The sequence below is a fragment of the Danio rerio genome, chromosome 16, assembly GCF_052040795.2.
Source record: "Danio rerio strain M-AB ecotype USA chromosome 16, GRCz13ab, whole genome shotgun sequence".
In the NCBI taxonomy this organism is placed as follows: Eukaryota; Metazoa; Chordata; class Actinopteri; order Cypriniformes; family Danionidae; genus Danio; species Danio rerio.
In genome coordinates, this window is record NC_141036.1 from 47,395,804 (window position 1) to 47,415,000 (window position 19,197).

At 36.9% G+C, this 19,197-nt stretch overlaps 1 protein-coding gene across 15 annotated transcripts in view; it reads right to left on the reverse strand.

The window, feature by feature from the left end:
* The window catches only part of cep85 (centrosomal protein 85), a 51,529-nt gene that overhangs the window by 7,129 nt on the left and 25,203 nt on the right, over positions 1 to 19,197 (reverse strand). For 6 of the 15 annotated variants that reach the window (XR_015511914.1, XR_015511913.1, XM_087287708.2 and 3 more), the window contains 7 exons: positions 18,383 to 18,437; positions 18,166 to 18,288; positions 7,220 to 7,929; positions 4,808 to 4,938; positions 4,617 to 4,734; positions 4,345 to 4,530; positions 2,899 to 3,051 (listed from right to left, as the gene is read on the reverse strand). Coding sequence is in view for 8 of the 15 variants with exons in the window: in XM_087287708.2 (XP_087143834.1) it covers positions 2,899 to 3,051; positions 4,345 to 4,530; positions 4,617 to 4,734; positions 4,808 to 4,938; positions 7,220 to 7,929; positions 18,166 to 18,288; positions 18,383 to 18,422 (1,461 nt within the window). In the remaining 7 variants the exon portion in view is untranslated. Of the gene's footprint in view, positions 1 to 2,898; positions 3,341 to 3,946; positions 4,531 to 4,616; positions 4,735 to 4,807; positions 4,939 to 7,219; positions 7,930 to 13,093; positions 13,542 to 18,165; positions 18,289 to 18,382; positions 18,438 to 19,197 lie in introns of those variants that run through there. The other 9 variants (XR_015511917.1, XR_015511915.1, XR_015511918.1 and 6 more) reach the window with 7 other exon arrangements.

Here is a 19,197-nt window from a genome sequence, read left to right on the forward strand (position 1 = left end):
CATCAAACCCACAACATTTAAATAGTAAGCAGTAGGGGTGCGAACTTAAACTGGTCTCACGGTTCGGTTACGATTATCATGCCATTGAATCTGTTCAATTCGATATCTCGGTGCATCAGTGCATTGACGATGCTTTCCATACATAATTAATTTTTTCTTCACAACACAATAATTTATTATTAAAATCTATAAATATTAATAGTTATATGCTATTTGTAATAACATATCCTTTAATCCTTTAATACAAGCAGTAAGATATATGAACTGCACCTTTAATTTGACCTGCTCAAAGAAAACACTTTTTTTAATGTATCAAACAAAACTCCAATACATGCACAGAAGACAGCATGAGCATTTAAAGCAAATAAACTAATGTAAATATTAACCCGCTTCCTGTTTTGAGTGCTGTCTTAAACCTGGCTGGGTCAAGTGACCGGCGTAACCCACAGTGCATGCAACGCGCGTAGCTGAGCATTGATACTTCTGCGCGCTGTCTCTGTTGTTCTGCATTAACACTTCCGAAAGTGAAGTGTAAATGTTCCTCTGTGTCGAGTTTCTTCGCTGGCGTTTTGTTTTTTCTGAACGATTCCTGAATGTACAAGTGGCTCAAACTCGCTCATGTTGAGGCAGGGACCGGCGGACGAGCAACAACTTTAACTATGAGGTAAACACAAAACAAAACTTTCTATCAATCGCTCCATTGGGCTCACGCGGCTCTCGGTCCCGACCAGATTCATCAGCGCTACCAAGCCGACCAATCAGAGCTTCCGCTATGCGTCGTTGCAACGTGTAGTTACATTTTTTGAGAGGTGCACGTCAGCGACGCTGACGGCCACTACGTAGGGCTAAGCGTCAACGCGTAGGCTGCACCTTAACATACGCGTGCGCTTGACGCAGAAGTATAAACCAGCCTTTATACCCCTATGATTGATCATTGTCTTCACCCGCTTAACAGAAAGGGCTGCGATTGGCTGTAGAAAAGAGAGAACTGTTCACCGATGAGTGATGCCTGAAGAACAGCCACGGTTACAGTCTAGTAATCCATAATAGAAACAATTAAGAAAACTCGCACCTCAGGCACGCTCGTGTCTGGATCCACAAGTATCGCTTTAACAGCCAAGAGGAGAGGAAAAGTTACCTCGCAAACAGGCCAGCGCAGTGGGTCAAATGTCCAAAGTGTGTGTGTGAGTGAGAGAGAGGCAGAGATGAATTTTTACAGCGTTTCTCCCTAGTAGTAAAACAGCAGCATAATTATTTGCATAATTATCTACCTTTTAAGTATTAGGAGCGTTTTATTCAGTCGCGCTCGCCTCCTTCGCCATAGTATTCTACTGCGACATCGTGCATAGGAGATAAATGACACAGTACGTAATAAACGGTTATTATCTATTACTGAACCGATATCGAATTGCCCCCATCTGCATCGCGGTGCATCGAAGAAACAACTAATTTTGACAGTAGGCAGCAGCCACTGCTGTATTGTTGGTTTGTGCAACTAACCAAGAGCTGAATGGGACGACCTGGAATGAAAAAATATATATTTCAGGAACATTATAGGGAAAATCCCACACACTTTAAATGGTACTAAACTACAGCAGAAATGCAACTAAACCAAATTAAAAAAAGCGCAGTGAAAAAGTGGCTTTAATGTCACATGAGCCTTCAGAAATCATTCACATGTGTTGATTTGCTGCTAAAGAAACACTTTTATGATCAATGTTAAAAAACATGGGGTGGCAAATAATGAAACATTTTACAGGATTCTATAAATAGTGCAAAAGAAAAAACATTTTTATTTATTTAAACGCATTTAATTAAAAAAAAATCTTGTCATCAATAATTGTTTCGATCGTACTTTTGCAGATTACAGATTAACACATTTTGTTCTGTTTTTAATCATTTTTATTATTTTTTTTTTTAATTTATTCTGGTTTATGTAAAGCACTTTGAATTGCCACGGTGTATGAAATGTGCTATATAAATAAACTTGCCTTGTCTAAATAACCTTTAATGACCAATAAATTTTTGATTAATTGAGTTCACCCTTAAATAAAAAAACCTTGAATGAACTGTTAAATGTCATCATACATGATATAAATTTAATGATAATAAAGGAGAGCTATATATTCTGGGTGAGATCGTGAAACTGGATGCAACCCTGACTAAAATAAAATCTCTCATTCTTGCTAACTATTTTAACACAGTCTAACAAGTTTATTCAGCTAAAAACAGATAAGCAAATGAATACATTAAAAAAACAGGCCAACAGGGTATATAGTATACATACAGAAAAATAAAAAACTTTTTAAAATTATTAGGTGCATTTGAGATTTGAGACCAAATTTGCTAGTTATTATTAGCATGCATATTAGACTTTTTTTTAGTTCTTAAGTCACATATCAATGCCTTAGTTACTCGGCATGATCAGTTTAGACATTCCTTATGTATTATACCTAAACTTAACTGCTACATCTACCTTAGTAACATTGCCTGTTATCAAGTAGTAAATTGGGAGTTTACTAAAAGTAAAAGCTGCAGATAAAAGTGCTTCCAATGCTAAAGTGTTACCAAAAACGCTCTGTAAAATGAGCCCTGTTTACACCTGGAAGGAGCATTTAAAACTCTAAAAACGCGTGGTAAAACCAGGTGAAATCAGGGCCCCTGAAAAACTAACATCTGAAAATGAGTGTAGGTTTTTTGTGAGCCAGCAGTGAAGGGAGAGTGTTTCATTAAGATAAAGAAAACAATAGGAGTAGATGTGTGATATATGGATGCAGGGGTTGCTATAACACACTCTGGCAACACAACACAAGAGAAGCATCAAGCTGAGCATTATGAGCAATTGTTCTGAAACCACAGGCTTTAGTTGTGTTGGCTGGCCATCAGAGACTGCAGTACCTTCTTGTGCTGGGCCTGATAGTCCTCCATGGTAGGGAGGTCAGCCAGATATCGTTCAAGCGTCTCAATCCGCTGCTGTTTTTCTCGGTTCTGTTCCGCCTCTTTCTGGCATTTCTTCTTCAAGCCGTTAATGTGCTTGTCCCGACTGCGGATCTTTGTAGTAAAATGCAACAAAAAAATGAAAAATTTAGATTCTGGTCATATGTTGTACAGGGTTGCCATGCTTTCATGAACAGCAGATTCAAGAACTTTTTAAAAGCACCATTCATTTTAAATTAAGCACTTCATACCCCAGCATATGAAGTGCCATGAGAGTCCTTGCTGTAACATTTTACTTACACTTAACATTTACATTAAAAATAAAGTAATAATAAAGTTATGTTCAAAGAACTTTAGTCCTACCAGGTCAAGAAGACATCACCCCAGTTTTATCCTCCTTACACTGGCTCTCTAAGTTCCAGACTGATTATATAAGATTGCTTCTTGCCTCTAAAGCTTTAAATAATCTAGCTCCTGTTTATCTAACCAACCTTCTGTCTCACTACAATCCAACCTGCTCTTTAAGATCTAAAATTTCAGGGCTTCTGGTAGTGCCCAGAATAGCAAGGTCCTCTAAAGGAGGTTGAGCCTTTACATTTATGGCCACTAAACTCTGGAATAGCCTTCCTGATAATAACGTGCGCCTTTTGTAAACCTGCTTTGAAAAAATTATTATTGCTATTCAAATGCGGTCTCTGAAATATTGACTAAGTGTGAATTATGTCTCGTAGTTCTTGTGCAATTTTTAATTTAAGATTTTTAAATGAACATTTTTTATTCAGTTTGTGAAAACAGAACAGTATAATTGTTGAAATAACACCACAAACTTATAATTCAAGCACTTTAAATGAACCTACTTTTGTTTTTTAATAAAAATAATAAATTAATAATAATAATAAATTAATAACTGGTTTATATTTATCTTTGCCATGATGACAGTAAATAATATTTGACTAGATATTTTTTAAGACACTTCTATACATCTTAAAGTGACATTTAAAGGCTTAACTAGGTGAATTAGGATAACTAGCCAGGTTAGGGTAATTAGGCAAGTAATTGTATAATGATGGTTTGTTCTGTAGACTAATCGAAAGAAAATATAGGTTAAAGGGGCTAATAATTTTGACTTTAAAATAGTTTATAAAAAATTAAAAACTGCTTTTTTTTTAGTCGAAATAAAACAAAAAAGACTTTCTCCAGAAGAAAAAATACTATCAGATATACTGTGAAAATTTATTTGCTCTGTTAAACATAATTTGGGAAATATTTAAAAAAGGAAAAAAAAAAAAAAGCTCAAAGGGGAGCTAATAATTCTGACTTCAACTGTATTTGTGCGAAATTCAAGAACTTTCAAGAAGTGTGGGAACACTGGTTGTAAATTGCGTGATGAAAAGTGGTTATCCTCACCCTCTCCTCTTGCTTCTTAAGCTCCTCTGCATGTTTTTCACTACTTTCTTTCAAGACTTCATTCAGACGTTGCATTTCTGTTTCCACCGCTCCCAGTCTCCGGTCTGCTTCTAGCTTATCCTTGGTAAAGCAGTTGTTGCGCTCGGCAAACTGGGCTCGCAAGAATGCGTTTTCTCGTTGTGCTTCCTGTCACAAACAGAGTGATGAAAAGAAACAGATTAAGAGGAGTTAATGTACATAAAGGAAAGGTCTATGAATGCATGTGTGCTAACCTGTAGTCTCAACAGGCACACATCAGTGTAAGGAGCTCCCCGTCCCATGAGGGCGCTGTGCACCTGCAGCTCACTCTCTCTGAGACGCTGCTCCAGCTGAGACATCTGCTGCTTCTGTCTGCAATGCAACAGTTCATACATTTAGCACAAGTTTTCAATTTTTGAAACAAAAGAAGCTACTAAAAACGTACCTTTCAATAGTGAGTTCTTTATCTTTCAGTAAGTTCTCGTTGGCTTTAATGACTGCATCCCACTTGCTGTTCTCTGTGTGAGCAGCTGATGGATATAGTGGCAAGTACTGTCCACTTCCTCCAGTCATTAACTGCGATTGAAAAATAAATGGTTTGATGAGTGTAAATGACTATGTGTGTGTAACGAGAACACAAATGTAGGGCTATAGTCAAATCAAAAACAATATACACAACAAATCACAACTTTAAAGTTGTGCAGTGAAGGTCTGACAGCTGAGCTGCAATTTATTTTGTTGTCTAGTACTGAAATATGAATTTAAAATTAGTCTAGTGATATTATCTGGTAGTCCATCAATACATTTTGTAAGTTAAACAGATTAAACACCACTATATTTTCCATATCTGTAAATAAATAGGTAAAACTCCAAGTTGAACCAGAATTGTTTGTTTAAAAAAAGTTAAGCGGAAAAAAAAAGAAAGATTTAAGTTTCAACGTTCAGTATTTACTCGCCTTTGTGTTGCTGTTTTTTGGGCCCCCAAATTCTAATCAAGCTTGCTCATATAATTATGGTGAATAGAGACCAGCATAAATGCAACGATTAAAATATGCCATATTGCCAACCCTATTGGGGTATTTTATATGGTTTGGTGTTTTAGAAAATAAACTTAATATTACAGTATTAATTTAAGAAAGTTCAGACCCAGCTTGACCATCCGGACTTCTATTAACAAATCCATTAATGCCAAAACTCACCATTTTGATAAATCAAGATTAATAAAACATGAAATACACCAACTTGATCCCTCTAAAAGTGTGTTTGTTATTCCTCCGCTAGGCTGAATATCTATGGACACAAAAAAACTCTAGTTTGTGCAAATTTCTATTAATCTTGATTAATCTTCTATACTTGTGTGACAGAACTGCTTACATTACAATAATTCTCCCCAAGACTATTCATAAGGCTGTAAATTAATAAAATGAATTTGAGTTTTTCGCCAACATATACCCTCAAATCACTACTAAAGTGTTGCACTATTTTTTTCATACTTTTATATAAACATACTAGGGCTGGGCGATAAAATCGGTATTGGTATTTATTGACCGTACACCTTTGTCAATAACTATATAAAAAAAAAAATTAGGTATGAAGTGCTATAGTTTTATTAAAAAGTGGCAGGTGAGTGCACGCCTTGAAAGGAATGCCAATAAGCAAGCAGCGCAAACGTGATGCACTCATTTTCTAAGTACACCTAGTTGAAAAACATCGGAACTTTTCCCAATGCCGCATTAGCACTGCGATGCAAAGAGAAATAACCAATCTGCTTCACACTTTGTATATACACATTTCAGCAATAACAGCAGACTTATTACCTCAAACATATACAACGCATCCAAACACTGCAGTGCTATTAACTGTTCACCATACACTTGCATTGGAGCTGCAGCAATGGTTTCTCTGTTTGTCATCCTCTAAAAAAAACAAAACAGTTGATGGTCGCCTAGTTATGAGAGACCCCGAGGGAGCTCAAGCACAAAGCCGATTGTAAATAGTCAAACCATGTGCTCGCACTTGTCATTTCAGGTCAGAATAACCACACATGCGAAAATGAGTGTTGTATAGCAGCAGTGAGGAGATTGTAAACAAAATAGGATGTAAAGATGTTGCCAGAGGGGCTTTTTGGTTTCTTTTCTAGTGCATCCCAGCCACTAGCACCCAATCTGAAAGAGTTTTAGCAAAGGGAAAATGTAGTCACAATTTGTAATGTTGCAGTATGTATTTTGAATAATGATGGTTAGTTCTTTTACTTGAAAGATGTTAAAGCAGATAGATCAACATCTTTAAGTTAAATCAGAGTTCACCATTGCACACACTTTGTAACATTTTATCTATCAAGTTTAAGAGTCTCTTTAACACTTGTGTTTATTTTATTACAAAGAGATCTGATATTTAGTTTAAACATTTGTTTTTAACCATCAAAACAGTTTGCCTTAGTAATGTTGGTAAATTAAAGTGGCTAAATAAATGTAAAAAATCCTAATATTCCTAAATGTATAGTTAAAAAATATTACATAATTATCGATACCGAATGATACGAAACATGATATCATGATCATTTTTTTGCTATATCGTCCAGCGCTAAAACATACTTGTTTTAATTTATCTTTTTGTGGTTAACAAATGAATATATATATACACGTCAAGGCAAAATGTATATATGTAATGCATATGAATGCAATTATATGACATTAGCACAACACCAAGGGGAGGCAACTAATGATACAACATTCATTTTTGAGTGAACTTTCCCTTTAACTATGATTTCCTGCTCAATTCAGGAGGATGATTCACGATTACATAACTGTTCCCTTTTCCTTCCTTGCATTTAGCAGGCCATAAGCTGAACTCTAACCTGCATTTGTTCCACCTGTAGCCGCAGAGTCTCCAGTTTCTGCTTCTGCTGCTGCCAGCTGGCCAGTTCACCACAGCGTTCCTGCAGTAGCTGATCATAGGTGCAGGCCTGGTCCCTCAGGAGAGCCTGAGTCTGCAGGCCTTGAGGTATGGAGAACATCCTGGCAGAGGTGCCAGAGACTGAATACATGTTCCTTTGGCTGTAAGGGTCTACAGGACATGCTCTGGACTCTGGTAGGACTTTATAGGTCTGATCATGCAAGCCAGCATTGTCCGCAGGGCCAGTCAACTGCAGCTGCTGGCATACATCAGGATATAACCCCCCGAGGAGAGCTGACTGATTAAGCGTTGGCTCCATGGTAGGTACATCAAACTTCTGAGGTTCATCCAGCCGTGTCTGATCTCCCGAGGGGAAGAGCGAGTGGTCCAGGCCATTTACTAAACTGCGGTATCGGCTCAGGCAATCAGGCTTGACCGAGGTAGTGTCCAAATTTTCATCGTGCTGAGCATCCAGGTTGGGGGATGATGCCGATTTGGAGAGGGAAGATTTTGAGCTGGACGAGCTGGAGGTCGTCCGGCCCTCTTCAGAAGAATGTGGCTTGAGTTTGGAAGCCAGTGCTCCAGCTGTGGAGGGCATGACATGGGCAGTAGGGATGGGAATCTGAGAGCGGATGGGCTGGAAGCATGGACTGCTTCTACTGCTGCAAATTTCTAGAATAAAACACAAATGAAAAGTTATGAATAATTATATGAAGCATATATGAAGTTCTCAACCACATTCATCAAGGACAACCAGCACTGCATGTTTTGGATGTCCCCTTTGTTTTTCACACCCATTTTAGGTCTTTCAGTTTCAGGTGTGTTTGGGTAAAGTGACATGGAAATGTACAGAGATTGTGGTCCTCCAGGTTCATGATTGAGAAACAGCATTAAAGGAATATTATTGCACTGCAATAATAAAAGTTGTCATTCTTTAAAGAAAAATCATTAGGATGTTTGAGTGTTTAGATTATATACCTGAAACAGTAAACAGTTATGATTTGTAATGCAATTTAATGTATGTTAAATGTAATTTATGTTATTCACTATTAAGTTCCATTCACATATTTTAATGAACAATTTTGAGGGAAAAACAGTGCGGAAATGCATAAAATCTTAAAGGGCCATGAAACCCCCTCGTTTCAGCAGGGTGTTTTCACACCTCCACTTTGGAAAAAGTCAGAAAAGTGGGCGTGTCCAGCTCTGTTTAGGGGGGAGTGTCGGAGGAACTAAAGTGGGATGGTGTGGGAGTGTCTATTTGTGCACGCGCGAGTTTCAGAGTCAAAATACACACCCACAGCGGACAATGTGACTGTGTTTACATGGACATCTGTAGTCGAATTATTTGCCAAATTATTAAAAGTTGGACTTTAACTGCAGTTTGGCTCTTTCATTCAGGGAATTCATTCATGCCTCTCGCGACAAACGAGATATTTGATTCAAGGAACTGCTGCAAGCGTGTATTTTTCATGCAATGTTTGATACCGCACGGCGAATGAGAGAAAAAAAACTCCGCATTTCCCGGAAACTTAGATGCACACGGCAGGTAGCGTCAGAAAGCCGCGTGTGTTATTCCGGTCACAAAATGCGGTGCTAACATTTCTGCACTCAGTGCAATAGTAACTTAATTCGATACGAACAAACTGAATAAACAAAGAGCACTGGTCACTCACTTACCAAATCTGTAGAGACAGGACAATCACCAGCAACTAGAGCCGCGTCTTTATGGAGAGAAGACTACAAGCAAATCCAGATTTCAGCGTTTGCAGATGAGAACAGCTTCCAGGTAAACAATAATCCTCCTTAGACACGTAAGTTATTGTTGTCGAGCGTCGCGTACACTGTTAATCCACACGTGACTCTGAGCTCTCACAGAGAGAAAATGAAAACGAAACTTAACGGCAGCAAACTATAAAAGCAACACTTCACGCTTGTTTTGCCAACACAACGTGGCGTCTTTGTGGCGTAAACACGGTGACACTAATGAATATTAATGAAGTTCCACAATAGAGCACGCTGATTGGTTTGAACCAAGCCTTACTCATGCATTAATGTATCACACTGTAAGACGTAATAAGACACACTCTGGCACAGACGTCCAGTCTGCACGCTGGAATACACGCTATTATGTCATGGCCGTGACGCAGCTTCAAAAATTCGTTTCAAACAGGAAGTACGAATTTGCTTGAAATAACGCAAAAACAACCAATTTACACTTTTTAGTGAAATATAGGTGTCTTAATAGTGTTTTTAGCAGTGTGGGACACATATACGACTGTCAACAGCTCAAAAAATGTGTTTTGGTGTTTCGTGACCCTTTAAGGCTGGTTTATACTTGGTGCACACCCATGGCGCATGCCTTGAGCATAGCCGTGCATTTATATTTCTGCATGCTGTTTGTGTTGCTCTGCAATAACACTTCCGAAATGCTAGCTAGCAGTAGGTTATGTTATGTTCCTCTGTATTGAGTTTCTTTGCGTACTTTTTTGCTTTTTCAGCTAGAACTCGCTCATTTAGAGGTGGGAACTGGCAGACATGCGACAACTTTTATCATCAGGTAAACACAAAACAACAGTTTTCCTCTGGAGCTCCTTCACAGGACTCGACACTTGTAAACACTCGCTCCATCGGGCTTGCGTCTCTCAGCACCGCCCATACTCCGCACAGCTACCAATCTGACCAATCACAGAGCTTGCACTACACATTGTTGTGACGTGTAGTTAAAATTTTTTGAAAGGTGCGCTTCAGCATCGACGTCAGTCACTTCTTCTGCACTTGATGCAGAAGTATTAATTAGCCTTTAAAATGTGCATAAAAAGATGCTGCACAACAATTATCTGTGCAAAAGATTTACAAATAAGCTGTAATACAATGATGCACAAAAATGCATAGCACACCGTTTGTTAAGCGGGTTATAATTTAGGTTTTAAAAAAAATAGCTACAGTGATTTCCCTAGTTAATACTCGTATTAATATCATTTGTACCAGTTTCTCAGAAAGTGCCAATTTCGTTTTCTTGAACACATAAATGCACTTTAAATGCAAACTGAAATCAAATACAAATTTTCAAGTTAAATATGCCTAACTATATATTCATTTATTGCAATTGAATTCTACCCTGGGCATCATATATATGAAAATCAAATACAATTAAAGCTGCAAGCAGCGATGATAGGGACCTCGCACCCGGGCTCACCGCCGCCCGGTGACCTTACGATGACAGAGAACAGCGAACAATAATAATTTAAGCCAATATATAAAAAAAATCTAAGAAAATCACAGATTTATGCCAAACTTCCTCCTGTCAGCAGGTGGCGCTATAACTGTGACTTAAGATTGGCATGTAGATGTCTTCCGGAGAGGAATCTTATCAACCATGTGAAGTTTCAGGCACATGGGACATTGTGTGGCTGAGTTATAAGCCAAACTACCTTCTGCCAGCAGGTGGCGTTATGACTGACTCAATATTGTTATGTGGATGTGTTCAGGAGCGGACTTTTATTAACCATGTGAAGTTTCAGGCAGATCAGAGATTGTGTGGAGATTGTGTTTTAAGACAAACTACATTCTGCCAGCACGCTATGAAAGACTCAATATTATTATGTAGATGTGTTTAGAAGAGGACTTTCATCAACCATGTGACATTTTAGGCAGATCTGACATTGTGTGGCCGAGTTACAAGCCAAAATTCCTTCTGCCAGCAGGTGGCGCTATGACTCTGACTCAATATTACTATGTAGATGTGCTCAAGAGAGGACTTTCATCAACCATGTGAAGTTTCAGGCAGATCGGACATTGTGTGGCAGAGTTACAAGCCAAACTACCTTCTGCCAGCAGGTGGCACTATGAATGACTCAATATTGTTATGTGGATGTGTTCAGGAGAGGAATTTTATCAATCATGTGAAGTTTCAGGCAGATCAAACATTGTGTGGTTGAGTTATAAGAAATTCCTGTTCCATGGCGAAGCGTTGAGGTTTGTCATGCCACCACAGACACGCCCTTCTGCAAAAACTCTAGATCTTCACAATATATCATCGCTAGAGCTTTCAGATGACACCACTCTATTTTGGTGCTGATACGGGAGAGTTTGTGGGAGGAGTTTGTTACAGTGTCAAACATGTCATTTCCTGTGGCCAGCAGGTGGCGCTATAACTGTAACTGGATATCGGCACGTAAACCTGATCAGGTCAGGACTGTTATTAAATGAGTGAATTTTGAGGCAGATTGAATAATGCATCCCTGAGTTATAAAGACTTCCTGTTTTGTGGCGAATCATCAAAGTTTGCGAGGCCGCCACGGACACGCCCATCGATGAAAACTCTAAAGCTTCGCAATTTAACATCACCAAGGCTTTAAGATGACAAAACCCAATTTTGGTGTTTATCTGATAAAATCCCTAGGAGGAGTTTGTTAAAATACAACGCCTGAAAATGGCAAAAGCGCAACTTTTTCGCCACAGGAAGTTAAAAATATCCGACTTCCTGTTGGGTTTGAGATATGGCTCCAGGAGACTTTTTCGTATGTTTTGCCATGTTTGAGGTGTGTGCCAATTTTTGTGCATGTGTGTGATTCGTAGATCGGGGGCTCGTCCGTTTAATTTTTCTAGGTGGCGCTGTCGAGTCATTTTGCCACGCCCACTTCAATATTGTTATGTGGATGTGTTCAAGAGATGACGTTTATCAACCATGTGAAGTTTCAGGCAGATCGGACATTGTGTGGTTGTGTTATAAGGACTTCCTGTTCCATGGCGAAGCGTTGAGGTTTGTCATACCGCCACGGACACGCCCCTCTGCGAAAACTCTAGATCTTCACAATATATCATCACTAGAGCTTTCAGATAACACCACTCAATTTTGGTGTTGATACGATAAAATTTGTGGGAGGAGTTTATAAGTCCGTAAATCATGTCATTTCCTGTGGCCAGCAGGTGGCGCTGTAACTGTATCTGGATATTGGCATGTAAACGTGTTCAGGTCAGGACGCTTATCAAGCGTGTGAATTTTGAGGCAGATCTGATAATGCATGCCTGAGTTATAACGACTTCCTCTTTTGTGGCGAATCGTCAAAGTTTGCGAGGCCGCCACGGACACGCCCATCGATGAAAACTCTAAAGCTTCGCAATTTAACATCGCCAAGGCCTTTAGATGACAAAACCCAATTTTGGTGTCGATCGGATAAAATCCCTAGGAGGAGTTCGTTAAAATACAACGCCTGGAAATGGCAAAATCGCCACTTTTTCGCCGCAGGAAGTTAAAAATATCCGACTTCCTGTTGGGTTTGAGATATGGCTCCAAGAGACTTTTTCGTATGTTTTGGCATGTTTGAGGTGTGTGCCAAATTTCGTGCATGTGCGTGATTCGTGGATCGGGGGCTCGTCCGTTTAATTTTTCTAGGTGGCGCTGTCGAGTCATTTTGCCACGCCCACTTCTGAAGCCCATAATAAACGTAAATTTTCGCCACTTCTGAGGCGTGTGCAAAGTTGCGTGAGTTTTCGGGCATGTTTAGCCCCTCAAAACCGCGATTCATTCCGGAGGAGAATAATAATAATAATAATAATAATAATAATAATAATAAACGGAGCAATTCCAATAGGGCCTACGCACCGTTTCGGTGCTCGGTCCCTAATAAACTAAGTAAATTAAAAAGCATCTCTTTTATTTTACCCAACTGTTAAGTTTCGAATTCTAACTGGATTATACAATCAATATGCAACTTTAATAAAAAATAATAAATAATAAATAAAAATCTAAAATTTCTAAATTAGCTAATATTTCTATTCTGACTCAAACTAATGCTAGCTCTCTCTCCTTCACTCAAAAAATAATTGTACTTACCATACTAGTAATACCCCTTTTCATACAGTGAAGACTGGTGAGGCATACAAATCATGTCCTCCCAATGCATTTTCAGTAAACGATTAGGCAAACCACTGATCCTAAAGCCCTCCCACTCAGCCTGCCACAAACCTGTCTTTCAAAAATGAATGTCAAGCTCAGACAAGGTGAGTGTACCTGCTATGAGAGTTTGTTCTCTATCCTACAGCCCTGTTAGTGCAGAAGAGCAAACGCACAGAAAGGTTAGCTGTATTTATAGAGCCCTCTCATGTTACGCTGTGAGGTGTTTATGCGAGGGCCTCCTGCTCCGTACATCTCACCTCACACACACACACACTTGCGACTAATGGTCCTTAACACTAATGCTGCTTAAAGAAGCTCCACAATACAACAATTAAATTAACACACACAAATCAAGTAGAGATGTGAAGAGGTAGGCTGCTGTGGGAGTGTTTGCCCTGCGGATGTCTCTTCTGCACATCTGCTGTGGACAGGTTTAAACAATTCTTTGGCTTGACGACAAGATTCTTGGAGCGGTAAGAAGCTTTCTGCCATTACAAGAAACACCCAAAGCAAAACACCAAGCCGTCACCATCACAACACAGACAGTCAAACATATATTTATAAACTCTAAAGAGACGAGGCTGCCAAAGGTTTAGTGCCGCCACTGTTTTAGTTGTTTAAAAACAAATAAAAGCAGTCTTGTTAGTGTGTGTTGTTGCTAGGTGCCACAATTATATGTATAAAAACTCAATAGACTTTGCAGTTGGTGCTTACAGTTACTATAGAATTTATCTCAGTAGTCTGATGATAACAAAAAAGGGGTCGAATGATACGTGCATTTCAGAAGCTGAAACTGATATCTAGATAACGGACAGACAGAAATAATAACTGGATCTAATTTAACAAACCTTTTTCGGATGTCTATAATTAGCGAATGAGGTTTCAAAATTATTTTAATTAAGGATGACCTATGAGCTAAATAGATGTAAATATGTGCACTGCTTTTCAATACGGTTTATTAAAGAAGCTAGGGCTGGGCTGATAAAACGATAAAGATATTTACTGACCGAACACCATTGTCAATAACGATAAAAAAATAAAAATACCTTCAATATGAAGTGCTACAGTTTTATTAAAATGCGGCTGCTGAGCATGCACCATGGTGGGAATGTCAATAAACTTAAGTGTTATTTCCAATTGAGGCGCATGGCTTGGCGCAACGCAAGCGTTTTCCAGGTGCACCAAGATGAAAACATTTCCGCATGCGCATCACGATTCATACAAGTAGAACCAACCAATCGGCTTTACACTTTGCAAGCAATATACACACTTCAGTAATAATGGCAGACAAACACAGAGCACCCAAACACTGCATTCTCTTCATTAATTCAAACTATTATCAGAACCAAAACAATAGTTTGTTCGTTTGTCATCCTCTGAGAAATTGGTTGATGGCCGCCTAGTGATGCGAGATGCCAGAGGACCATGAGCACATAACATATTGAAAATGGTGAAGGAAACAGAATCCACGCTCGCAAGCTTTTCATGTGCTTTTAAACGCAACATGTAAACGGACTCCGTTTGGGTTTTGCCACCTCAGGTCCGAATAACAATAAACATGAAAATAAGTATGGTGATGAGCAGAAGTGAGGAGATTGTAAATTTTAAAAAAGCATATAAGAGGTCAACAGAGTGTTTTTTTTTTATTTCTTGTGCATCCCAGCCACTAGGTCCCCATCTGAAAGAGTTTTAGCATAGTGGGTAGTTTAATCAGCTTTACCATTTGTAATGTTGCATTATGTGTTTGAATAACGACGGTTGGTTCCGTTACTTGAAAGCTCAGATTTGATTATCATAATTGGTTTTGTTAATAGATTTTGTGGTTTACAGAGTGATTGTTATAGACACTTACAGATGTTGATCTACTTAAAAGTTTGCTTTAATTGTTCAGCATTTTCACTTTATAATTGCACACACTTTCAAACGTTTTAAGTTTGAGCCTCTTTAGCACTTATGTTTGTTTTATTATAAAAAAAATAAGAGACAAGAAGTATTTGTTCATTTTATTTGTTTTTGACTATTAAAACTATTTGCCTTAGAAATATTAGTAAATTTAAATTAAGTGGTTAAATAAAAAATCATTTTATACCTAAATAGATTGTAAAAACATTTTCAATTAATATCGATTATAACGAATGACATTAAACATTGTTATTATATTGTGATTTTTTTTTTCCTTGTATCGCACAGCCTTAAAAGAAGCTGGATTAAAATGCATTATTTCTACAAAATTATTACAGCACAACTGTTTTCAATATTATTAATTTAAAGAAAAAAAACTGTAAAGAAAAATACACCAAAACAAAATTTGTATTTAATTATAATATAGCCTTAGTGAACATAAAAAAGTATAGTCAACGCAAAACTACTTTAAAAAATATATTAAACTTATTATTTAAAAAAAATATATATAATAATAATAATAATAATAATAATAATAATAATATATACATAAACAATATTAAAAAATAAAATAGTATATTTAAAAAAAAATAGTTTCACATTACTACTAAAAACAAATGTGACAAAAAATTGTTTAGACAATGTGTTTTAAGACTCACCTATGTTGCTTTAAAACTTATGTACTTGTTAGTCTAACTTAAATATTGGCTCATCACAAAAATAACCAATAAGGACATTCAAAAAGCACAATGCAACAATAAACTACATACATTAGCACAATAAAAACAAGCATGTTCTCAAGCACATGGCACATTCAGTACCGTTCTGTGGTAATCACAGTGCACCAGCTCTTCAGAACAGCTAATCTATGTACATTACTTGTTAAACAAGGCAGTGAGAATGATACGAGACCAGGATCAGAGTTTCCATTGGGCTCTCCAGGTCAGGCCCTTCTAATGAGACCCCCATCAGTGTAAGTGTAACAGCGCCTGAAGGAATCTCTGGTATGGAATATCATATCCTCCTCTAAATCTCATAGGGGCTCCAGAACTATGAGCACATCTCCACGACTAAAATACACATATCAGTCTAAAAACAGCCAGCATGATGTCGTAAATAAAACCACTGTTTGTTTGGCCAAACGTCAGGTGCCATATAAAAGAAAATTTGAACTGATGATGTCTGAGGTTACTTAAGAAAACATGACTCTTCCAAGATGTTATCAATAAAATCGAGTGTGAAGTTTACATTGATTTGTTTAAATGAATATCAGTTTTCTTCTTTCCCTTTGGGTGCCCGTGTTTCCCCACATTTGCCATAAAAACACACAAACAACATGGCAGCGTCAGCGTACAGGGAAAAACTTGGGAGAAAGGTTGCGCTCTTTGAAGTTAAAGAAATTCTCAATTAATTAATTCACATTTGAAAGAAACTGTTACTGATCTATTGCTGACTCCGATTGCTGTTTCCAGATAAATGACGTGACCCATCCACAAAGACATTCATTAATGTAAATATCAACACTGACAAAACTCTCTCAGTGTACTAGACTAATCTACCAGATTCAGCAATTTGACATAAATAAAAACAACAGTTCATCCCACTAGCCTAATGTAAGAACCTTATTTGAACTGATATACTACAAAATGAAATTGAATAAACCTCTGAATGCATGTTCACTGAAAAATAAAATAAAATAAATAAATAAATAAATAAATAAATAAAATAAATAAATAAAATAAATAATCTTGAAAGAGAAATTTATAATGGAATTGTATAAAATGGTTTAATTTATATTATCATGATAATACAAGTCTGGTATGCAATTTTAAATAGATTTGTTAAATTTGATTGTTAAGTGACAGCTTTTTTTGTAGTTTTTTATCCTATAATCAATTATAATTATGATAAGGTTATATAGCTTTATAGCGTTAACTATTTATGTGGTGGGAAAACTTTTTTTTTTGTGAGAAAAAATAAATTGGGGATTTTTTTTAAAGGCCATATCTCCCAGCCCTAATGTGAGCTTTATTTGAAAAATTCATGATAAATGCCCTACAAAATACACATATACTTATCAAAGATACTTATGAAATATGCTTTTTACCAGGTCAAACACAGATACATGTACACTGAAGCATTTCAAAGCCGCGTCTATCAGCTGATCAGTCGGAGCAATCCACTGATGGATAAACTGATCGACACAACTTTGAAGTTCCATGTAAATGTATTTAAACTGGTCAACTGTGGTAAAATGCGATTAACTAATGACTTTCATGGTCAATCACAGTCATATCTGTCAAGCACGTGAACACAATGCTTAAATAGCAGTTTAAGAATGTGCTCCTTTGTTAGTGAAAAATTTGTTTAAAGTCCAGTGCCAATTAATACGCAAGTTACTTAAGATACTTTTGACAACTTTGACATACTTTTGTTTTATGATAGTGTTTGTTGTCTTAATTTACAAATCGATATTAATAAGTTACTCACTTTGCTAAAGTTAAAAAACATTTTGAAAATCCAAAAACAATCACTGCATGTTGAAGGCTACTAGAATCGTAGCCTAGTGGAATGACTATATTACACTTGATTATGAAAGTAAAGGGGAAAAAAAAAAAGTTATTTTTTTTATAATACATCAATATATTGAAAATATGCAAATACAAAATATTGTAAATATATAAATTTAACTCAATATTAATTTCCAGTTAAGTTCAGCTGTTAAATTTAATTTTACATGTTTAACACTATTTTGTCCACATATTTTAATCAGACATTTTGAACAGTTTGAATGACTGAATTCATTAATTTATGAGCGGCCCACACATTTTAAGATACCAGCACAAAAACACACTCAGCAAAATATTAATTAAAATATTTTGAAAATATTGAGATGCAAGATTGTATTGCACACTCCCTAATTCACAAAAAAATATATTCATGACTGCTATTTATTAAATTCTGTGAGTGCTGGGATATCAGTCTTTTAATTCCCTATTTTATTTACAAGGCTACTGTTGGGGCTCATAAGGTCTCATCCATGTGAACTCCGGTCTATTACATACCAGGAAACCAAATGGACATGACAATCTCTAAATATTTCTCACCTTCAGTGTGGTCAAAGGTACCCAGTCCCATGTCCCCACTGTCCACTTTGCTGGGCCGCCATCCAAAGCGGCTCTGGAACTTCTCAGAAACAGCTGGGGTCGCCCATTCCATGTCAGAGTGTCCTAATAGAGCAGACAACACGCGTGCCATGTGACTATCTATTATGGTTTTGAAGTACCAAAAATAATAATGTCCTGGATTGAACTGGAGCTGTACCTGTGAGTTCGGAGCTCTGGTATTTCTGTGAAGTAGTCATTCCTATGACGGAGACCTGAATTTAAAGATCAAGACAAACAAACAAACAAATAAATAGAATAATGTTAAAACTATAAAACATAAAAATATATCTATAGGCAGAAAATAGGATACACTGTGTAAAAAATTTCCTTAAAACAAAGTGTATTGAACATTGTTATTTATTTATTTTTTTAATTATGTATTGTTATTATTTGAATTTACGTAATGTATACATTTGAGCAATCCCATGCAAATGTCAACCTTGCCATGAAAAAAGGTTTTCACCAAAATAGAGAAACAGTTTCTACATTTTTTGTCTAAGCAAGTATTTTACAGTGTTTTAAGAATACTCATAAACATATGACATTGTTTGAAACTATTATATTTAATTTACCAAAATCACACAAGTGGCAATTTCACCGGTGTCACATCCACAACGAAGCTTTAGGATAGATGCAAAAATGTCAAATAAAATTAATAATTTTTGTTCTATAGAGAGCAGACTCTTATCTGTTTGATTGGCATTATTTATTTTGTGTTGTGCAGTTTAATTCACAGAATTTCTACAAAGTATGCTGTGTATACTATAAACTCGCAAACTTTTATGTCACATCCATAATGCATGTTTATTTTCCTCATTTAAAGAATAAAACATGTTTACAGATTGATATTTTCTGATCCCATAACTCTGTGGTTAGTTCTTTTGGATAATACAAACAGATATGTCAATATAATATTAATGTATACTTTCTATGTGAATTTATGTTTTGAGTTTTTACTGCAAATGTCACATC